A 24,703-nucleotide genomic window follows, 5' to 3' on the forward strand; every position below is an offset into this window, starting at 1 on the left:
TCTTTAGAAACATTTTTTATGCTTTTTTTCTTTTTTTTTTTTTTATTATAGTATGACGGCAGTAAAGGATGTATTTTCAGAAATATTTACGAGCTTCTTTCGTCCTTTTTAACTTTTTGCAAGAGAGCTAGTATCTATAATAGTTGTTTATAAATATTTCATGGAATAAAGATAGGAGAAAAATAGAGATTTTTTTTCATGTATCGTATTATTGTATAATTAGAAGTATATTTTATTTTCGTTATATATAATACGATCGCTATGAAAATTACTATTATAAAAAATATGTGCTTCATTTTATATTCTCGAACTTAAAGAAGAAAGCTAACCATATATTTTTTTATTGTGAATTTCAGCAAATTATTTACAAATATATATTATGGGTATTATGAAAATCGTTATTTTTTTTAAATATTCAGTGCATTCCGTATTTCTTTAATTTTCAAAACGAAGATAGAATCTCGAGAGTTTTTATCGGGAATTTTAAGAACTTTTTAAAATAAATATTTAAATGTTTGTATTTTATAAAGATATAAAAAACAATGTATATTTGTTTGTTTATGGTACATACTCCTTGTTTGTTCATCTCGTGGTTGAGAAAGACCGTGTAAAGTCTCTCCTGCTGTCTGAGCTCTCCCCAGTTGTCTTCTTCGGACGTCCCGCGGTCTTCTCTCGTTGATAACCATAGCTTTAATCTAATTCTACCTTGAATTGTGCTTCGTTGCGTTCTGGCCTCTAGTTTGTACCATCGATCCAGCCCCGTGCTTGGAATATCCTGCCAACAAACGATTCTCTCCTGTCTACCCCATGTTAAAAAATAAAAAAAGAAAAAAAAGATCGAACTGCAATTTTAAAATTAACGTCAAGTAAAATTGCTTTGATGATCGATAGATTGTAATAACGGTACCTATGTCATTAAATATGGAAACTGGCTATGTAACATTTTTTTTTTTTTTTACAATTTTATACACGTTTCATCAGTGTTCATGTTGCTATGTATTCTTTGCTTTATTCGGTTGAGTTCTGGCTATCAGAATTTAGTATGACAGTAACAGCGTTCTATAAAACTGTCGAAACGAAATATGACGCGATTGAAAAACTCTAAAGTGGTGCAAGCGAGGCAGAACTAATAAAAATACATGGTGTTGGAAAAGCCACGATCGCGGACATTAAAAAAATAAAAACGTGATATCAAAAATCATCCGAAATACGTAGATTTCTCAGATGCTGGCTGGAACAGTTTCGTTGCCACGAAGGCGATAATCATGACGATTTTACGTATAATAAATGAAAGCAGCGAACAAAAGCGATGGTTCAAAGTACAAAAAGAACGTAATTCTGTGCGATTACTTGTGTTGAATAAATTATATGACATAACAGACAAAAAGCTGTGAGATCCATGAGTGTGTATAGGATTTGCCACTTTATCTTAATTTCTATTTAAATCAATGAAATTTCGTATGAGAAAAGTGATTATTCTGTTATTCGAAAATTCCATTATCCGAGCAATTTCGTCTCGCTATTAGTTCGGATAAGGCGTAAGGGAGGCTCTACTCTAACCGTTTTTCTGTATTTAGAGTAACAGTAAATTGTATTTTCATCTAGAAGATTTGTTGATGATAGTTTCAGAGATACAGGAAAGATAATATTCGATGAACGAAATGATAATATTCGTATGTGTCATCGTGTGTTATTAACGTTAAATAAACTCGATAAAGGTTGAATCGTTTGTTTGGTTTCGGAAAAGAATTTTTCTTCTCAATTATCGACAGAAGAAACGCATTTAATATTTGCGTGTAAGAAACGTAACGTATCAATTGTACGATCAAAACTACTTTTAACGAACGAACCTTTAAAGTTAACGAACGTAAGGCGAATATCGGGGATGAAATTATGAGTTTTGTAATTCCGTTATTATGATAGCATAATTACGAAACTCATTAGGTAAACTGATGCAATACCTGAAGCGGAATATTCACGCAGCCAAGAAAATCGTCCTGACCGCCGGATCTTGCGCTCTGCGCGATCTGCTTGAAGAATCTTCCGAGTCCCTTGACGCCGCGTACTTCGTTCAGCTTGCTCACTGCATCGAACACGGAGGACTCGTCGTCGTGGTCCCTGAAACTATGTCCGTCAGGGCAACACAAACACTTTCGACAGAAGGGAGTACGAAAGCACGCTCAGGAAATCATTGATCTTATTTACTCAAGGAATCTTGCTGGTAGTAATGGCAGTAATTAACGAATTGATTTCCATATATATACTGATGAGACACATAAGATGTAGATGTTTGAAGTACAATGTCAATGGTATAATAAGAAAATGATATTATTAAATTATTGGCACTTGCAGTAAGATGTGACATAAAGAGAGAAAAATAAAATCGAAAAGTAATGGATGGTAAGTAATTTGGATAAAATAGTGTTTTGTTCGTGGTTCAAAATAGGATACAAAGTGGAACAAGAAATAGATAAATAGTGGAATAATGGTAGATTCATAAATGAAACAATTTTTTTATATGAAGGAAAATAGGGTAGGTGAAATGAAATCTGCTCGTAATACGTTTTGCTTCCAACGTGAAAGCATCGGTTTCAAAAATACATTATGCATTTGACTAAAAATGGGAAGCCACGAGAATCTGCATTTGAAATTTCGAAATTTCAAATTAGGATATTTGCAAATAACCGTTTGAAATTGCAAATTTACAAACTAACATTTTTCCAAATTAACTTTTCCAAATCAGATTTTAACGAAACAAATTTCATTTCACGTTATTCACAGCCATATCCATCACGGTATCTACCCACGTACTATACCGTACCAAAGAAGAAAAGCACCAAATAGCCAACCTGATAAACGACACCACTCACCATATATCCAGGTGCAGAATATCCGTGTTGATGTCGTCGATGTCGCTGAAATGGAAAAGAAAAACGAGAAAATGTTAAACCGTGTGTCACGCTGATCCAATATGAAATTTCACGTAACGTGTTTCTGATCGCTTTCCCGGACTACAGAAGAAGCGACAAAGAGGTGGAAGTAAAAAGAGGAGAAAAGAAAGGAGAAGAAGAAGAAGAATCGAAGTCCCCGAAGGATACACGGGGTTGCTTACAAACGAAACTTCTCGTTCCATCGTGGACTTAGCGTGTGCGGCTTCACCGACGTCGCGCGTATGAACTTGGCTGGTACCGCGCCGCTCAACGATTCCCGATGCTCGCGTCTGCTCGTATGCTCCTTGCGCTTGAACGACAACCTGAAACTGATTTCCAACGGATACAATAACTTCCACGGATATTCCACGCGCTTCTCTATCTCCTTTCAGGCTTTGCGGGACGCGAGTATGTTCGTTCAAATAGTTCATTTTGCGTGGCAATGAAATTTTCGTTCCTTTGGTAAAGGCTGTGCCTTGTAACTTGTTACAGATGGTGGTGCGAGAAATCAAACTCTGTGCACGGTGTATTAAATAAAATTCTGTATTTTTATTTCGCTTTTATATTTTAGATTTGTCTTGAAGAAATATTTACGTCGAAGTTACTTTGTACACGTACATATCAAATATCACAAACTCTATATCCGTATGAACTTATTTCCAACTTGAACGCCAAAGCTTCTGTAATACAAGAATTTCGTTTAAACTACCTGCCATTATCGTGCCAATCGCCACGAGACAGTACACTTAACAAGATTAGCTCAAACAACATTTTCAAGCAAATTGAATTCTACCGTTCGTTCCTCCTACTAAATCTACCCTCGTGTTCGTAAAAACATTCCTCACATTTTCTTCAGTCGTTTCTTCGCCAGCTTCTCCACGTTCGGCATGGCTGTCTTCTGGCACTCGATTTTTCGAACGACTCGACGAGAAGCACGTGGTCTCGTTTCGCGCGTCGTCGCGATACCACTGAGAATTAATCGCGTTGCTGCCTGCACGAGGAGACAATGCCGACGAGATAGAGCCGCGAGACGTTCGATTCTCAATGCACCGCGGCCTTATTCCGCCGCGAAAGCGTCGCCAACAGAACTTGCCGCATCCGGCAACCGTTCATTGTTATCGCGACTCATTGTGAAAATGTCACTCGATTGCTCGTCTGGAGTAGGTTTGTGTCTGCTCTAACTGCTTCGAACGATCGATCGAACGTCTTGCTTCGGATTAATCGATGATTTGTAGCGAATTGATTGCACTTTTCTTTATTGAAGAGGAATTTGTTCCTGTTGGTCGTAATTTACGGTAGAAAATAATTGAAGTTTCAATTTACGCGGAATAACGAGGATCATACGGATCAGATTATTTGATAGAAACAACGATCTAGATTTCTATAGTTATCGGTTCCATTGTTTTAAAGATTCCTTTCCTATCGCGGATAAAGCGTCGATATCGGGAAAGATAATGACTAAGAATAGGAAGTATCGAGGCTTTGATTTAAGTGATAAAATGTTGAAACGTTCGAGAAATGAGGACTAATTAGAAAACGTTTGAAACGTTTACTGATAATCCTTTATCTTGGTTTTAGTCAGCAGGTTTAGCTTCTCAAGTACTCCCAAGTTCCATTCTAAGTATAATGATTTTAATGGAATCAGGATAGCGATTTCATTTTTATTTACTTGTATGGAACATTTGTATTTTACTGCTATACACTACACAGGTATCATTGGAACTAACAACGAAAAAAGAATCGAATCGTCGAATTGTCTACAAGACAGAAGTTTTTATTCAGCCATTATTACATACAATTAAACTGAGATACACGTGTCGAGCTATCAATTTCTGTTGGGCGCTATCAAATCTGGATTAAATAAAATTCCCAACATCGTAACAGCTACCTTTGATAAATCTCGATGTTTCCTATTACAACTTTTGATTCTCCACTAGCCATTCTCTCTACTAGCCATTTAAAATTCGATATTTCATAGAATCTCTATTTTCAACTTCAACAGTTTCAACGCTAAACAGAATTAATATTAATAGAATATCGAACGTTTTCCAATAAGCATGATTAAAAAGAGCTACGATACGCTTCAAGGTTAAGCACGATATTTTGAATATTCGATAAATCATGCAAATCGATCAGGCTGCGGATTATGCGCATCTCCGCTAAGAGTTTGCACGGAAATTCATACAAAAAGCGTTTGAAATAATATTGAATTTGAAGTAATTATTGCACGTCGATCTTTAAAGCTCAATTTAATCGGCTCATAATATATCATTATGCGTAGCAATGATGATTGGAAGGAATAAAATCATCGCAGTTTGCATTGCTGTTTGATTTATCCCCAATTTTCTAATCGAAATACCTTTGTGAGCCTATTTAATCGTATTACGTGCATTCTGGATATTTGTACACTTTTGAATTTCTTATAACTTTTCTACGCTTTCAAATCATTTATAAGAGTATAAATATCCGCGGTCTATCGATCGCTTGATGCAACCAAGGGTGCGTCGATGCGTCGACTTACCTATGGTGTTTCCGTAATTTCTCGTGATGAGAATTCTCGGTTTCACCACCGTCGGAAAGGGCACGGGTCGCTTGTCTCGGTGATGCTGGCGGCGTGTGGGGTGAGTGCGCAGTTAAATTCGTTTGCGGACTCAACGGTGTACCTGTATTACCCGGTTGAATTCCTAACATGCAGTAAGGGTCGCTGAATCCTGGAGGACATATATAGAATCTTGTTCAGACTAACTCTCCTCTGGCAAACACTCAAATCTAACGACTTCCGTAATTGGAAAGAAAACATTCTGGATTTGAGCGGAAAGACTATATGCTTTAGAGATCTTGTATTTTTTCACGACCCGCTTTTCCTACGTATGTTTCTCCAAAGTATAGAAAATAAAATAAGATGATGCGTAAAAGTATAGAATTTTTATTATCTTGATAACATAGATGTTTTTTGTAACGCGACGAAGAGATAATTAATTAGAGCAAATTTTCATCTAAGAAAGGGTGGTACACGATTGAAAAGTATCAGTTGTTTCGTGATTATTTTGCAGATATTTCTGTGGTACACAGGTATACACATAGAATGCGGCGTAAAAATATTTCGATATTTTTTGTCGATATATATGCTTTTTCAGTGGCACGGTGTAGACTCTAGGCAGAATAAACAAAGGAACGTCCTAGATTTAGACGGAAAAAATATACGATCGTGGAAAAATTTTAATTATTTCGCCATACATCTTTTATACTTTACAATGTGTACGTTCTTTTATACAAAAATATAAAATTCTCCATAATGGATTCTCTTTTTTTTCCTATTTTAATAAAAATATGTCCTTTTGAACGATACAATACACCGACTTTTAAGTCGTAGCTGTTTCGCTCAACTCTCTGCGGTGTTTTGTAGACCGGAATGAGCAAGGTTTACTCCTTTTTTTCGAGAGTTACCTTAAGTTGTTGCAGCAGTTTCGAGATAGATCTTTTATAGAGAAAGTTTACGAGAATAGGGATGTATCTTTTATGACGAAGTACTTGGATGCTTTATCTTTATTGGATCTTATCCTCGTACTCTTTAGATATCAGAATCTATGCGCCTTTGTACATTTCAAAGAATGTAACTAGCACGATGCGAAATCGTGTGTCTATTATTCAATATGCACTCTAGTCTATAAGCTATCTCAATTTATTAGAAACATCTGTAAGAAACATTTTTATGGACGTATAGCATAAACTGAGGATTATTTTTTGCGAATTTTTAAGCATTTTTCAGCGTTTTTCAGCACTTTTCAGAATTTTTCAGCATTTAAAAATTGCAGTTTGAATTTCTTTCGCAGCTGCTGTACACAATATTAGTCATCCCGCACCATACAAATTTGGCAGAAATGACTATTCTTACTCATGAAACTGTGTTGCGGATTTTTATGCATTTATGAGAAATTTAAACGCACAGAAATGCACGGAATAAGCACGATATCCAAAGATACGTAAAATATTCAAAGTAGAATAACTAGAACGCTTCGAAACTTATTTTGATATTCAATAAGTGAAATAAATTTAAATTCCATTTCTTACGGTTAGGTTCGTAAAAATATGAATTCGCGCGAATATCCACGGTCTATTAAAAATCTTAATAACGATTTTGACAACGATAGTAGAATAACTACACATTATTCTATCATTAAACACGAATAACAGAGACATTTCGTCACGGTTGGAATATAAAAGATGTATTTAATTTTCGTAACATGATGTATCACGCGGTATCGATCATTTTCAGTGATCGAGATAAATTTAGAAGTCTTGCAGGCTGTCTTCGCAATTATTCAATCCGTTATCGTGCAAAAGGGCTTGAAATATTGAGAAGTAACGTCGAGAACCGAAAGATGCATCGCTTTTCGTCCTGTTGCCACGTCAAAATTTATGACATCGGTGACTACGGCCGGATTATGTATGCATGTAATTCGATGGAAAATTCATTTGCGTTTCACTAGACTCGTTAAACTTCTACGGGCGTTACGTGGTGCTGCATAATTAAACGCGAAACACGCTAAATAAATGCTTACCGTTAGCGTCCTTCGCTTCTAGTCCCTCTGCTTCCACAACTACCACGCTTAGGACAACTATTGGTGGCTGAAAAGTTTAACAACCGTTTCAAAAAATAATTAATCATTTGTTTTACCGACTAAAGGAGTTTACGCAATTTTCATGGTATATCGGAGTAAAATTTATGAGAGTAATTTTACGACGATCGATCAGAGGTACAATTAAACGCATTTTATTTGGACATTGAACGTGATATAGCGAATATACGATTGTGACTGTAAACGGATCGTAATGTTTTATTCTTATCGTGTGTTTTAATTTCAATGTAAAATGAATTATATTTCCGATATAATACCATTTTTTTATGTATTTTAATTACAAAGCTATTCGTTTCATTATTAAAAACAGCTGGATACTGAATCGATTGGAATTATATTATTTAGCCGACGATAAAATATGGTGAAACGGGGCAGTAATTGTTCCAGCGGTGTTTCTTATTAATTTGCTTTATCCAACTTCAATGCTGTTTCGTATCGTTGGCCAAGAATGAAATCGTTTTACGGAGCTTCGTTTTTCATTTTCTGTATAAATGTAATAAAGCTTTGTTTCAGTAATTGCTTGCTTTGTAACGGTACTGCGTTATGCTTGCGTACACTGCGTCGTTTTTAAATAACGTTTCATAACGCGACGAGCTGTGCGACATGACTCGAATCGAACTTTTTGCCCGAATATATGTTGCAGTAACCGCGTATTATTGCTTTTATTTCAAATGCGCAATTTCCACTGTGATATTATTTACAAAGCACGCCGCTTCTTTTCATCTTCGTTATCGAATTCATTGGATCCCATTACTCGAATTAAATAAGACAAAACGACGACTGAGACGTGCTTCAAAAAGTATAAAAAGATTTTGTATATTTACAGAGTATTTGAACAGTCGGCCCACTATTCGACACCTTAATATGAGCAACGATATTTAACGAGACCATCCTCGGCAATAATCGTACGTTTAAGACTAAATACTAGGTCGTCCGAAAAGTTTCTTTCCTTTTATAAGGAAATAATGCATGCACAATATTTTCCGTTTTATGTTATTTTATAGAATTACCTATGATCCATTTTGTTCTATCAAGATAAAGATCACAAGACGTAAAAGACGCGTCTGTAAAAGAAAGACACTCTTCGGACAACCTGATAGTATATTCATGCTGTATACCAATCGTTCGCTAAGTGCACGTTCGCGATAAATGTCTCGTAACTTTTATATACGTTTTCCGATTGGTTTCAAATTTCGCTGTTACAATCGCTACAGTTGTATACCGCTACAGCGTGAACGACATTCCAGGAAGTTTCATACGATGCAGATAATATACTCATAAAAATATTGTGCAGTAGATGTTCGAATATTTTGGCGAGCTACCACATGTACGATCGAATAATAAGAAAGAACAGGATAAAACGTACCTTCTCTTCCGATGCGATGTTCAGATATCGTCGATGTTGATCCGGCGGAACCCCAAAAGCTTCCTGCGCGTACCTATAAAGATCCTCCTTGTAGTGCGCGTATTGTCCCGTGCTAGCGCCCACAGTGTTGGCGATCGTGTAGAGGACTTCTATGTACAACTGTTCCAACTGAAACAATGTTTTTAAACGCGTATTGTATTCGTTGGAAACAGTTCGTCCCACGACGATCTGTAGTTGAATGTTCAACCGCGTTTTTCGTTATCAATTTGACGCGCTCGCTTTCGAGAGGCACCCATTCCACATCCCTTCGAGGAAACTTTAAAACGAGATTTCTCTTTGTTTCAGCCGCTGATGAAAACATGCTGAAGCATTAACGTACAACAAAGACTCGTGTATCTTTATCTTTTTTAACTTTTCTTCGTTCGTTTCTTTGATACTAAGCCGCTTCTTTGTTTTCCTTGGTTTTCAGATTTCAAGCGACGAGAAAAGTTTAAACGGACGCGGTGATTTATTATTTAAGAGCAGAAATGTACAACGGCAGCACAGTTCCGAGACTTTGAAGTTTTAAATACTCGTTTCGCAATTGTAGTTTATATTGCACGGAGAATTCAGGTTTAATTGGCTACTTGGATTCGATATTGTCTCGATTCTTAGAACGCAATTTTTCAATGTTATTCTATTTCCTCTCCAAAGTGTTGTAATAGCATTATCAAATAAGTTTATCGATAAAACTTATCTTCGCGTATAAGAATTATTTAAACGAAAAATTTGTCATTTCGCCTAACGTTATTTTACAAGTATATCAGTTTACAAAATGTAATGAATACCTTTATAATAGTATTTCTAGAATATTTCTGTAATAGTATATCAAAATACTAAATTCTTTTCCTAAAATTACGAAAAATTATACGTTCATTAATAATAAAGTAGCAAATTACTTCATTATCGAAAACTTACGAAGATTTTAATGGAATGTCGCAAATTCCCACATTATTCCAGCTATTACGCGAGCTAATACGTTTAACGATAAGCGATAATTGGACAAGATTTCCCAGTAATTTTTCAACGAGAAATATTTCATTGCTTCAACGAGTGCTTCCAGTCGACTTCATTCAATCACGCTGGTGTAAGTGAAATTCATCGAGGTTTGACCAAGCTGCAAGATAAATAGCACGGCGAGAGCTTGTGAAACTTCTCTTCCATGAGAATTTCCTTTTTGGCGGTCCCCAATTTATGGTAATCAGAACAGCTATGTAGCTGGTACACGCGAGTGCAAGAGTGGTTACTTTTTAACAAAGTATTTTTTTTTGTTATTTTTTTTCGACCAACAATGTCCGTAAAAAAGGCAGCGAAACAAAGTACGAAACAAAAAAGAGAAAAGTTTTAGAAATAAAGTTACCAGAATATGCGAACACGAGATAGAATATGTGCGAATGATTCCGGATCATCTGGCCATTGACGGTGTATTCTACTGCGCGTTAACGTCTGCGTGTATTACGAACGACGCTTGAAAGAAGACCAATCGCTTTGCCTAAACGAAATACGAAATGTTTAATAGGCACATGAATAATTACAGTGCGGTGTGCATTATTCGATATTGCACAATACAGTTATCGTGCAAATTTAAGGTTAAGTTTAATAAATTATCGTAGCCTTCGTTATTAACGAAATATGATAATATCGAGTGAAATGTGTTTACATAATAATATTGACCAAAGCTGAAAGCACAAAACACGAGTAGACGAAGAAAGAAAAATTGATCGTAAATTCCCAAAATTCGCTCTTTGTCGTTATCGATCTGATACAACGCGTAAAAGAGTGAAATGGCTAATTATAAAATATAAAAATATAATAACCGATATGGATACTGGCTAAAACGACTAGTCCGAATTTCGGAAAATCCGATTTGTATGTTTTATATAAAATTCGAAACTTTAAATGTCAACGAGAGTTCCACGAATTCTGTTTGTTACACAATCTGGTGTACAAGGAGATTAATTAAGTATAATTTTGTTGGAAGTTGATTGGTGAAATAAGGTTTCTACTTTTAAGCTGCACCGTAATTTTACGACTGAGAATATAACTTTTAAAAGTTTCGACGGAGATCTGGTACCGGAGGTAAATAACGAGTTACCTGGAAGATTTATTTGTAGAACGACGGAGAAAATTTTATAGCTAACGATTAAGGAGCAGGCTAAGTTCAAAAGAGATAATTAGATACAGCTTCGTAACCGTAACAAAAAACTTTAAGGTCGATGATTTATTTGTCCATGGACCTAGCTTGTACTGAAAAGTATGACGTTGTTATTATTCACTTTAAATTGTTTTATCTTCAACGCGAAAACTGTTTTGCTCGTGTATCCCATAGCGGAACAATTTTAAAATTCAATACATCAGCAAATGTTATTTTTTATCCAGTTTTAGGATTAAATATGCACTTTTACCTGTTGAATCCTCTTGAATATACTAAAAATATTAATAGTTGTAACATAGCGCTACAAGGATTAACTTCAAATATTTGAGATATTTGAGATCTATGTTTTTTTACTAGAAATTCTTGTAATTGATCGAAGCTTCGTTAAAATACCTACTTGTGTACTGCTTACTCCTTCGTAACATTTCTTAACAGTTTGTAAAGGATTTCCGTTTAAGAACGAGATGAAAACGAATTAAATAACTTACGATCAAAACAGGATTCAAAGTTTAAATGCGAATCGTTACGAACTCTTGGTAAAATATTATTTCTACGTTAAAATCCCGATTTATCTCGAGGAGAATTTGTATAAAATATACTTGATCCTAATGGATCGCTTGCATCCGTTGAGAGATATTTTCTTTCTCTACCATGGTATATCATTTTTTGTTCGTCTAATTCGTTTCGTCGTTGCAACGTATCGGTGATTCGACAGAAAGGAACGTGTAACGCGATTTCATTGGAAATAATAAGCGGAAAGCGATCGCGTTGTCAGTTCCTAACGAAGTAGAAAAAAGAGAAATCGGCGTTGCAACCAGCGTAAAGCGTACCGAGAGCAGAAGACCGTGTGACGATCCGAACAATTTGATGGAATCCTTTCGAGCTACTCGACGAAACGCGAACGCCATTATTCTTTCCGTGGCGCGCCTCTTGTTACTCATTTCCTTCCGGATAAATGACGACGCTGCGATCGTTTGCTTTACGAGGGATCTCTTTTATGAGGCCGGAAAGACGTGGAATCGAGCGTGAAAAATTGCTTCAATCGCATTCAGTTCTAACAACCTTTGAATTGCGTTATTTATCTGTGTGATATATTACACAAAGATATATATATGTCGGGTTTTCGTTAGAATTTTGGGCGCGTAATAATTAATAAGTTTAACGAAAGCTATTGACATTGTTCTTGGGTTCGATAACGAATCCACGGTCAACGGGAAAACTCTTTGTCAATAGAATATATTTTATAGCACGCAGACACGTTAGCTCAGTCGCTGGGTTACTTTCAGACTGACTGCATAGACGATATCAGTAAACTCTCCAAGGTGATTGCAAAAATAAAAGACAGATACGGTCACATTTGTCAATTACATATCGATCGGGAATATCAACAAAATTTCAAGCGCCGTTACTAGGCAGTCCCGCGTAAAACCACCATTGCTCCTGGCCGGGGCTTGATTGTTAATACAGCGTGCCCCTCAACATCGGTACTTCTTCCGTTAGACATAACGTTCATCCCGTGACCGTGGCTACGTTCGGCGACCAGTTATATCACCTCGAGCCCAAGTATCGGGGATCTTCCCAAAGAAAGGCCCGATGTCCCTACATCTCCGACATATATATATTCAAGATAGATTTCACGAATCAATAAGTTTTCAATAATGTGAATGATTTAGATATTATATATAATGTATAACATTGTCAGAAGGAAATATGCAAATACAATATAACGCTTTGCAAAAATGAAATGCCATGTCGCGGTATATTTCAATTTATCGCGGCGAAATATATTAAATTCGCGTGACAGTCAACGTGTTAACTCGTTAAAACTTTTTTGATAGCTTTAAAAACGACACGCGTCGTTTAATAATTCCATGTAAAATGCCAGAACTCTGATTATTGAAACTTTATATTGAATTTTTATATCGCTTGAGATATTGTATAGAACGAAGATATTTATAATAATAAAAATCGGTTTGACGATCGTACGAGTGCAATGAGAAAGTTCGATGCTAAAAGTTTCGAATCCTGTAAACACGAAGTTAATGAAAAATTAATTTTGGTAGCTCGGAGCATGGGAGTTCTGATTTCGAAAGGTCACGCTTGAAAAACTTTGCTTTCAAAAAATTAAGGTTAAAAAGGATAACTGTTTGAATTTCAAGTGAAAAGTAACGTTTTAAAAAGATTTTAAATCGTGTGGTGGTACGTAATCCCAAACTAAAAATTTCGTGGAACGTTCTTCGCTCAGGAAAACGGAAAATATTTCTGAAATATAATTTTTCTGTACCAGCGAATGCAGAAGTGAATCTTGCAGGTGCAGAATATCTAATATAGTCGACCGGTTTATCGTGTCACGAAGTTGCGTTTGAGTTTGAATTTCTCTCGCGCAGTGGCCCAGGGAACGTTCATCTAGAGTTCCATAATCCACCTACACGCCGGCATTGTCCACTTTGTGGAAAGCGGATCGCAAATACGACGTGTCCAGTCAGAAAGGAATATCAAGAGTATATAGAGTATCAAGAAAAGTAAAATCATAAATGTTTTACTGAAAAGATTACAAGAACAATGAAAAATACGAATAGCGAAATAACTGAGTAACGAACAAGTTAATGAAAGCGATTAATAAAAATGAGAATGAAAATATAAAAAACGTATATTTATGAAGATTTTAGTGAAAATATTAGATATAGGAACGATATACAATGTAAATGCTTGAATAATAAATAGATCCATGAAATCTACGGTTTGTATTGGCAACATTGTGCGGTTGCATATAAATGCGAAATTAATATTTCATTTGTCAAATAAATTCAATCCAATTGATTGATCGATATTATAAGTAGATTTTCATGGAGGCGAACAACACTGTATTCGCCGTTTTCTCCAAATCGCCAATTTTAATGTTAACGAAAAAAGAGGAAGAGAATAGGATTAATTTGCATAAACCAAGCGAAACCAAAATCTGACCCCTTAATAATATAACAATATGATTCATATTCGTTCAATGTTTTGAATTAAATGAATTTCAATTAATTCAAATTAATTCAGCGAAAACAAGGATAATGCAGGAACGATAAAAATAGGAAGGATTATCTCAACCACTTAATGCACATTCTGATTGAGGATTGTCGTGTCTGTTGCCGGTATCTTACGCGAAATATCGAAGTTTCTTGGAAGCGCAATCATGAAATTGCGGATCGCTGGTGGGATAAACAAATGTTAAACAGGCGATATCGTTAAAGCGGCTGTCCGTCATTTCGATTGATCAGCACGCATAATATTTCAAGGGAAATATAACTACCGAGTCGCATGCGATCTGCGCATACCGTAACCACCATGATAGATGACAAAATGCATCACTATGAGAACGTTGCGAACAAAGCGTTATACTCGCGATAGCAAGTAAAAATATAGCATGCAAAATCGAGGAACAGAGTTACTTTCTTGAAGTGTATAAAGGCTCGATCGTGATTGTTAGTATTATATTTCACAATTTAAGATCTTGGGGGGATTACATACTGATAGTTACGCGCGTAAAGATTTAATCTGTAAGAAAATACAGGACTTGGTTAACGGCTAGCGATGATTAAAGTCTAAATTTGTATCGAGGGAATTGAAGGCAATTAATATTAAAATAATATTTAGCGAAAGAGAGAAAAATAACCTTGTGTATCCATATATTGAAAAATTACTAATTGGTTATTTTGATTATTCCGGTAGTTTCAATGATAACAGTAAAATGAAATTGCAAATTGAGGTACAGAAAATTAAAGGACCAGAATAGTTGATCGATCGAACGTTTCATTTTGTAAAGTGTACATACTCGTTCTTTTTCCCATTCTCTGGCTACCCATTCGAAGAAATTTCATACAGAAATTTATAGAAGAAGTTTGTAACAGTTTATATAAAAGATTGGAGATTTCTTTCTTTCGTTACGTTTCGCGATAAAATTATATTAGTCTGGTCATGATCGAGTCTCGAGGAAAAGAAAGTCTTTGAGAAAACAAAAATCGAATTTTCTATTTTTCTTTTCTACTAAAATAAAACGCTATCGCGCGAAACGTCACGAAAACAAGATTTCGCATCACGATATCGACTTTGTTATCAGAATAAGCAAAATTATCAAAACGACGTGTATTCGTTGTACGTGTAAAAATCGCTCAGAGATCAAATATTACACGTTTCTAATTTTTAATGGATCTACGTTACTCTGTATGCATATGGATTTATACGCAAGATTGTGTTTTGACACGTTACCATGTTTTCATGTTCCTCGTCGCATGGTTAACTTCAAGCACGAAAGTGTATTGTTTAAAGTGTGATTAAATTCGACGCGCAGCTGCTTGCACTACGTCGACTGAAAGCAGTTAACAACTCTATCTCGCGTTTAAACGATAGCGAATGGTTAGGAGCTTTTGCATTCACCAAAACAGGCCATATAGCGCGTCACTTTCATATTGCTGACACTAGGGCGAAAACCGGAAATTTACACTCGTTATGTTTCGTCTGGTAAACTTGCAGAATTACGGAAAACGCGGCCTACTCTAAAACAGAGGATAAACTTGTTCTTTCTTTAAACTTTTATCTCTGTGCTTAACTTTTCCTTCTCATTTCCACGATTGCAGTTTTAACAAAGTAAACGCGCTTCTAAGAAAAATCATCCTAATATTTTTTAATAACTGCAATGTGTTGATTCTTTTAAATCTTCTTTATCATTTACAGAATTTTATCGAAATGTAACGTTTATTAATATCCACGTATAAAAATGTGGTGGTTTAAATTGAAGATTAACACGTTGATTGTCGGTCATCGGTATCATCGGTTGGAACGATTAAAGAAAAATAAATTTCATGAAGTAGAAAGTTTCCAACAATGTCAGTGACTTATATAACACTTTCAGAGAAAAATCGCGCGACTTCGTAAAAGTTAAATACCATGATTAAGGTACGGCTCTCATGGCAAAGTATATAAAATTCACACGGCAATCAACGTGTTCAATTATTTATTATTTTTCTGTTAATTTATACAGATCAATTTCTAATTTACTTCCAAAGAATTTAACTGATTTCGCATATTTAATTTAATTTCTTTCTACTAAAACTTAATTTAATATACTTCCGACTTAGGATTAATGAAACAAACATTATTTATAAGAGAGAGCTCACCTCTTTTTTGGTGAAACGATAAGTTTGCGTCAAGCTGGTGTCTCTGGACGGGGGAGGCGGTTCTTTGGCCCTGGCCTCTACTTCTTGAAGGACCATGAGCCTTCGATTTTCCTGTCTCCAAGATAATGCGGTGAAACTTTCGAAGAAAGAGCCGTCTGTCTCTTGAACCCTGCAAGATCAATTACGTTTCATTCTCGTCACTTGTTGCTTCTTCGTTGCGTATCATAACGTACATAGATAGATTGTCTGACAAAAAATTGATGCTACCGAAAATACTTAAATATCTTTGCCGAGCTTTAATGGAAATTTATAGCGATTCTTTCTAGTCATATAATGGATATTGCGTGTCTTTCGAATAATCTGTCAAATTATTTGCTACGATATTTCAGATTCAGATGAGTTTTTCGATCCATTGTTTCTTTGCTATGTAACCAAATAAATGTATTAACAAAATATATACATATACATTTGTAAAATCTTCAAAATATCCACGATAATTAATACTATTTTCAAGGATCTTCAAGTTATTACTTTTAATTATACAGATGTAACATACGATAATGCCTCAAATTCAATAAATACTTCAAAAAATAATTAATATGAAATTTAAAAATTCGAGACATTATAACACTTAAAGAGAGAACACACCCTAACACCTTACTAAAGGAATAGAATAGACAAACTCGAAGATGGCATCCCGCTGGGGGTAGCCATGCACATGCTATTTAGCAATTAAGCTAGAAAAATTTACCATATGTCCAGCTGGACAAATTGTAAAGTACAAATTAAATGATAAAGAAAATTATAAATAATAAAATTATAAAAAAATATTATAAGGACGAAGAATTATGTGCCGATGATTTTTCAAGAAACAACGAGTGCTGCTAAAAGTTTCAATGAAAAGTCGACAATGATAGTTCAAGGAGAATTCGACGCCTAATTATCGCAGTGGCATGCACGTATTTCCGTTCATTTTTTCCTCGCATTTACGTGTGTGCTGAGTTTTGCGTCGTTGCAGTAATATCGATCAGTCGAGGTGTTCCATGTTTTTTTTTTCACCTTCCCTTTTCGCTCTCTGCCTTTTTTTAATTAATGTGCGGCGCTTCGTGTGAACGAGGACGACGCAACGAAACACGTTGCAATTTGAAAATTGCCATTTTGAAAGGCATCCGTGATTCTCGATGAAAATTTCTGTGGAAATTGAACTTCCCTTTCGTTAGCGGAAGTACAAATCGTAAACGACGCATCTGATTTGGTTCTTTTAGAATACTGATACACGCATTTGCGTCTCATGTGCGGATATTTATGGAAATTCGTATTGAAATCATAAAAAGAGAAAACAAAATACAGAATTGTCTTAGCTACTAAATATTAGGTCATCCCATAAGTTCGTGTCGACTTTTGTGTATACATCTCATGTGTCGATTTATAAACATGCGGCGATAAGGGACCAATGCGCTTGAAAAATGGGAAGAAGTTGTACAACGAGAGGGGGATTGCATTTTGTCATGAAACTGGAAGGTATGTAAACAATCTTAACAAATATAACCGCTCGAAAAACAGAACGAACTTATGGGATGACCTAATATTATACTTTCGATATTTCCTATATTTTCTACACATTATATGCATCTCATGCATGTTTGTATTTTCAAATTTTCCACAAATGAATAAAAATCCGTAGTCTAATAATAATGTACTTTTTATCCTTTGAATAAATTAATTATTGTAGAATTTTTATTCCTAATGAATTGAAGTGACACAAAAATCTGCTGCTTATTTCTTTTATTCTTTTCATTTGTTACGAGTTCCAGTCGAATAAAACGTAACTGAACCAGATGTTAAAATGGGAACTTTAAAAATCTTCTCCGATAAAGAATTAGTAGATTTTAATGGTTTAATGCATTTTTAAAAGACCAAGTATGGTTATGATATTTCTGAGGTTCATACACGATGCACGTATATACATACTACATGTCGTATAAGGTAAAAGCACATCGAAGAAAGCGATCATTTCCACGATGGATATTTTATCGATCATGTATACGTTACGATACGATTTTATTAAATTGATAATAATATGAGATAATATTAAACGATTTTAATTCGTCTCGTAGGCAATAATTAAATGATATCTAATTTTATCCTCGATAAAGCTATCATATCGTACCTAATGGTCTAGCCACTGCATTGGAAGGGTTAGTTCGTGTGTTTCACACATTTCGAGCTAATAGCAGAATCTCCCGTAAAGTCAACAGGTGTGGCGTTAATTTTCGTATTCCATTAACACTGAATTTAAATCTCGCTTCCGGCGTACGCTCGATACTTTAAATTTATGCATGCGTTCTATGCACTTCACAATTTTTCATACAATTTTAACATTTTTCTCTATTTTTGTCATAAAGCATATATCGCTTATTTTGCTCTCGCCGATATAATTTCGTCCGCGATCTTTCGATTATACGAATAAAACGTTAAATCAACTCATAAGAAGTGCAATTCTTTCGTTATTAAATGAAAATAATTTCATTTCTCTCAAATCCTAAAATTGTTTTCCGCGTTTCTGCCAAGTTTTCCATCCCACTTTTATAAAACTCTTATCGTAACGTGTTCCATTGTTTCTTTTAACGATAATATATATCTTATATTAGATACATATAATAAGTTCTTCATTCTCTTTTTCGCAAAGCTCTTATTGTTATATCTTCCATCGTTTCAAACCGAGTTCTGAAGTATCACGATATTTATCGTATATTATACGATCTAATATATTTATTCGTGCAAGGTAACAGTTTGTCGACCCTTCAAATTCGACCATAATTGTATTTTCACAGATACCGTTTTGAAATATCAAAAATTCCCCGAAACTGTGATACAGGGAGTATTCGACGCAATAATCCACGAAAAGGGGCAAAGAATAGCTTTCTTAGGAACAATAAAGCGTCCCTATTGAGCGACTCCGGTTGGGCGGTTGAACAGAGAGATGCGAAGGGATCTGGAGAAAATAGCGAAATGAAAAATATGCAGATGAAAGTACGTTAAGCGAGCGTGTATTTGACGCGCCTGAAAGATCCGCGGGTCGTCTCGGATCTAATTTAAATCCGAAAGAAGCCACGCCACGCTCCGTGTCCCGGAGGAGCGTTCCACTTGGACCTGGCTGATACGAAAACGAGAAGTTTCCTCTCGTGCATCGTCACTACGAGTCAACGAAATAGAATCGATATTCCTTTCAACTTTGCAAGAAATATCGTTCGGTTTAGCATATCACAGGATAGTCCTCAGAATCCTGTTACGTTTCTGCGATTATAATAAATCGTGAGAGGATCAGGTCTCAGTCATTACTGCGAAGTTTTGGATTAATTCATGATCGCCATGATCGTTACGAATGAACGAACGAATGATGTTTATTACGAACGATATATCATAATGTGTAATCTGAAATGTGTAAATGTGAAAAAATATTTGTAATAATTTTCAATCTGGCTCGATCTTATTTTATCGAATACTTAAAAATAATTTCGTCGAATGTTTTTAAAACATAAACCAAACAGGGTTATTGTATTTCTATTTCACAAGTTTTGAAACCTCTTTATTCTACAATTCTGTCCTGTAACCATGTGATTTCCCTAGTTATTACGTAAGAACTGGCCGATAGTACAAACGTCTGTTCGTGATCCACATGTGAAATTTATCGGCTGTAGGGTTGAAGTATTAACTGACACATGCCGGGTCATTAATCTCGAATGTGTTGACATGTTCACTGCATACATATCAACCCCGATTCGCCTCATAATTTTACGACATGCGTGTGATATTCGTTTGGATGGACGCGAATTAAAAATTACGTAATGTTTTGAAATAAACCTCAGCAATAATTGATACGATATATACAGTTCAATTTTATTACAATTAATAATCATAGTTCTACAATATGAAAACAGAGTTTCTTTTACCGGAAACATTTGTCGGTATATAAATTATTGAAATTGTATTATATTTTCATATAATGGTGATAGAATTTCAATCAATAACGTGCTATATTTGTAATAATTTTCAGTATCCTGGCCAGAGTATTTTCCGAAAAGTATTTTCTGTTTGCCATTTCGAATTTTTCTGTATAATTTCTCTAAATATTCTTAGACTTCAGTTCTTGCGTCTTTTTACTTTTTAATTCTTTTTTTACCCTGGTACACCATTGGAAGTACACATATAGCGTCTAAATTCGAGCGAATGTTAGTGGATGCTGGTTTTTTCTTCTTGAATTTTCTAGCACTTTCTTTTATCTATTTCTATTCTCGTCCTTTTCTAAGCCCTACTTAAACCCAGCTATTTTCTTCCTAAAAGCAGCTTTTCTGCTTTCCTTTGCCGAATCCATGTCGAACCTCGTTACAATCGAGTTATCTTGTTTCATTATTGTGTTATCTTTGTAAAAATAAATCGAGGATAAAGGAGATAAAAGATCCTTTGAAATCTTTGGAAGTGCAAAACAAGTCGTCATTTTTATTATAAATACAAATTGCCCTGATAGCCGAAGAAAAAATCTACGCTTTTTCTTCCAAATCCATTAATTCTAATCTTTCGATCTTTTCACACTCGCGAGTCTCGAATATTTGTGTATTTGTTATAAAAATTATTTATTTGGTATTCATACTATATTTTCATTCAGAAAATATTTATATCGTAGACTATAAATAGTTCTATAACATCTTGATTCGTTGACTCGTTATCGATAGATACGTTAAATGGTTAAACGATTTCGTTAGGGAGCAACGATCGATCTAGCAACACGTTACTCAAGAAACACATTATTGTGCAGCGTTCGCGTAGGGTTGTGCACCCTGGCGGATTTATGGTTGCTTGGCCAGTATTTATTACAGTCTGATTCGAATTTATAGCGTTTCAGATCGCGTTAAAGCAAATTATCAGATATTTTCTATTAAGGAAAGTTAAGATTAAGACACAAAGCCACTTCAAATATACAATAAGATTCGTCGGATTCGAATTTTCCAAGACCAAATAACTTTAACTTTCGGTAATATTTCAATTCAATGATATGTTTAAATCTTCAAAAATTCATACAATAACTTGCTTCAAAATGTTAACAAGTAATTCAAGAATCCCATCGAACAACGACACACCTTTTGAAACTTTGAAATAGGATAATAACGTAGAAGTGAATTGTCGCTAATGGAATTAATAGACTTTGTGTTTGATCTTAACGTTACAGAATTTAATCAGAATGCATTTAAGTCGCAATTTACTCTGTTTCAGACGAAATCAAATCCTTGACGTTGACGAATGCGATATCAAAGGGAAGGTCTGGCGTTTTCTTAGAGGGAAGCCATCGGTATTAGTGTACCCCGCTATGCTTTGACAATGAAACCGTAGCGTTGTACGTAACAAGTGAGCGAGAAGCTAGAACGCAATACTTGATCGTTTCTCCTGTTACGAAATCAATGTCACCCTTTGACCAGAGAGAAGAGAACTAGAACACAAAGAGAAAATAGAGTACACGTGTATCGTTTGCTTTAAATTGAGTCACGTTCTAAACCGAAAAGAAGATCATTCGTATCTGAACAAAAGATGTAAATCATAGAACGAAATTATTTGTAGGAACAGCATCCTAAAAAATTGAAGATAATCGTCCGAGATGACGTAACAATTATCTAATTAATTGAATTATTGAACTAATATCGAACAGTAGATACGACACTCAGTTTCTTACATTTGGAAATTGAACAGCAGTTGATAATAACCGTAGGAGTATTTAAAATTAGACTTCTGGAATTTTCCAGTATTCGAGTCTGGAATCCAATTGAAATATTGAATTAAATGAAATAATTCAATTATTTCAGAGTATTACACAGTCCATGTGATACTACGTCTTATCGAAGATTATAAAATGCTAATAAATTGTATTCAGTAAATTGCATTCAGTAAAATTCAGATCAGAGTAAAATTACTCTCAATTCATTTCTAATTAAGGTCGGTTTAATGTCTACTTGCTTCCAAGGATCTTTTTAACGTCAAATATATGCCACGTGATATCAGAGTAACAGAACTTTCGTACCTACAGGGCAACTTAATCAACCGAACCCCCCCCCTCCCCCGCCCAATTTGTTGCAGCTTAAAGAAACTAAGTAGAGTTCGTTGAACTTCAACAGGATTTGCGGAAATTGCTTATACACTGTGTTGAGTGGAGTTCCTTGGTGTCTATCAAACTTTCACATACTCGACTCTTGTCTACCCATTAGAAGTTTCTCTAAAATTCCTTAGGAACCAATAGCATTTAACACGACGTCGTTTATCAGACTAATATTTGATAAACTTTGTAATTCAATCTGTATAAAAAAAATTGCCAAGAGAATGCGAATATTTATGCAAAATCATATTTTTATGAATACAGAGTACTAAAACATATTAAATATTGCAACAAGTGTTATACTGTAGATATATTATTACGTGTATTCTGTGAATTTAGCACTTTTAAATTTCTCATAATTACGTAAAAATCCTTAACCCAATTATCGATATTAAGGGGACCAAAGAAAATTCTCTTGATGCTCTCTATGAAAAAGGATCTTTCGTTCAAAGAATACAATCTACGACAAAACCAAAACTTCCATTTCGTACACGAGGTAGCACATCATTCACGAATCGAGTAAGATAACAAGAAAAGAGCAAACCTTATCTTCCTCGGAGCAAACAGCATAACAAAGTAGAACTAAATGGAAGGTCGAGTAGATAGAAAAACAGAAACTCGAACCGAAGGACAATGAAAATTGGAAGGTGAAGTAGTAAGAACTAAAAGAAGAAAGATACGGTGGAAGAACAGAATGCACGTTTGAAACACGAGAGACACGAGACGAAGGAAACGTACAATTCCGAAGGAAATGGAGAAAGAGAAAAAGAAACATCGGCCTCGTTAAGACAGTCGGGCACTCGATATCGTACTTGAGGAATACGCGACGTTTACCTCGTTAAGCATGGCCTGTTGCACTAATTTATACAAAACAGCGAACTTGCTGTATATTACGTCTGGCAGGATATTAATAAACGTCCGTGGCGAAATATCGGTAAATCAGACGATTTCCCCCTTTAGCTCCTTCGAGGCGGATTCATTTTTAACAATGTACGCAAGGGTATGATAATACGAACTGTGATACGTCAAAATTTCAAAAAAGGAAACACAATTTGAAAGTAATTTTAAAAGTGGCATATGTAATTCTGTTCGTATGTTGCGGTGAGTTTTAACGATAACGAAGGAAAGCGTATAATTTAATAAAGTGAATGGAAAGTAAAGCGATCTAATGAGAAAAATAATTTTTTAAATGGAATACGTAATTCTGTGGCGATAAAATTTTAGCGTCGACAGAGAAAAATGAGTTATAATCTGTTAAAATAAAAGTGTAATAATCTAAAGGAATCTTTATAAAAATTACCTTGGGGCGTGTCGAAAGGGTCGGACGGTGAGTCTTGAAAGGGTTAAACTTGATTTCTATCGAGAGTATTACGTTTTAGTCGCTGCATGGTAATTGGCGTTGAAATTAGTGTCGTAGAAGTAGTACCGATGCTCGATAGAACTTTTGCTATTAAACCACGTATTTCTTAACATTTGTCAAAAAATGTAAGAACATGTCCTTCGTCGCCGATGATCCACGCTACCAAATTTTTCAAAATAGTTAAAATAAGATTATCATGGATTATCAAATATTCAACAATATGAATCGCTTGGATAAGGTTGTCAAGAAGAAGTGCTCAGATAGGATATAATATCGTGCAAAAATTACGTTTTATTCAGGACAAAGTATATGAAATTCTCGTGACAATGAACGTGTTAATTTGATAAAAGAAGAAATTCAATTCAAATTCAACATATTTAGAGATAAAAATTTAACGATTTAACGACTTCGTAAATCTTCTAAACGTCATCAATCCTGACTTATTTTTTTACAAAGCTAACAAATCCTTTTACGATCCACTTTGTAATACAATATTTCCCCTTCGCTGAGTCATTCAACGAACAATCAGCACCATAATCTCATCCCTTCCAAATAAACAAGCCACTCTTCCCAGGATCATAATCTTAAAAAGGAGCGAGCATAACTCGATCTAAGACGAATTCCTCGCCGCTGTTTGCTACTATTCGGCCCTGTGTAAGCGTGGCCTCGAAATTGCGTTGCCGTTCGACGTACAAGAATAAATCTGGCATTGCCTTCATTCCGGCCTCGGCTTATTTAATTTATTCGACGGTGGCGCGGCACAAAGAGGTTTCCCTTCCATCGAAAATGGAATTTCAATGCGGGGAACGCTTACCGGCAGAGCTTAAAGCTTGCCATTTTCTTCTCTTCCTCTCCGTGTCCTCCACTTCCCGTTTCTACGTCCGTACCTACTTTCACGAGTTTCTTTGA

General features: G+C 35.2%; 1 protein-coding gene across 3 annotated transcripts in view; it reads right to left on the reverse strand.

Moving 5' to 3' along the window:
- The window catches only part of LOC126919498 (BAI1-associated protein 3), a 120,227-nt gene that overhangs the window by 15,489 nt on the left and 80,035 nt on the right, over positions 1-24,703 (reverse strand). For all 3 annotated transcript variants that reach the window (XM_050728838.1, XM_050728818.1, XM_050728828.1), the window contains exons 4-11: positions 16,293-16,461; positions 8,937-9,104; positions 7,493-7,559; positions 5,452-5,641; positions 3,113-3,259; positions 2,871-2,915; positions 1,962-2,118; positions 572-775 (exon numbers count right to left, since the gene is read on the reverse strand). In XM_050728838.1, the coding sequence (XP_050584795.1) occupies positions 572-775; positions 1,962-2,118; positions 2,871-2,915; positions 3,113-3,259; positions 5,452-5,641; positions 7,493-7,559; positions 8,937-9,104; positions 16,293-16,461 (1,147 nt within the window). The remainder of the gene's footprint in view (positions 1-571; positions 776-1,961; positions 2,119-2,870; positions 2,916-3,112; positions 3,260-5,451; positions 5,642-7,492; positions 7,560-8,936; positions 9,105-16,292; positions 16,462-24,703) is intronic.

This window comes from Bombus affinis, chromosome 1 (assembly GCF_024516045.1).
Source record: "Bombus affinis isolate iyBomAffi1 chromosome 1, iyBomAffi1.2, whole genome shotgun sequence".
Classification (NCBI taxonomy): domain Eukaryota; kingdom Metazoa; phylum Arthropoda; class Insecta; order Hymenoptera; family Apidae; genus Bombus; species Bombus affinis.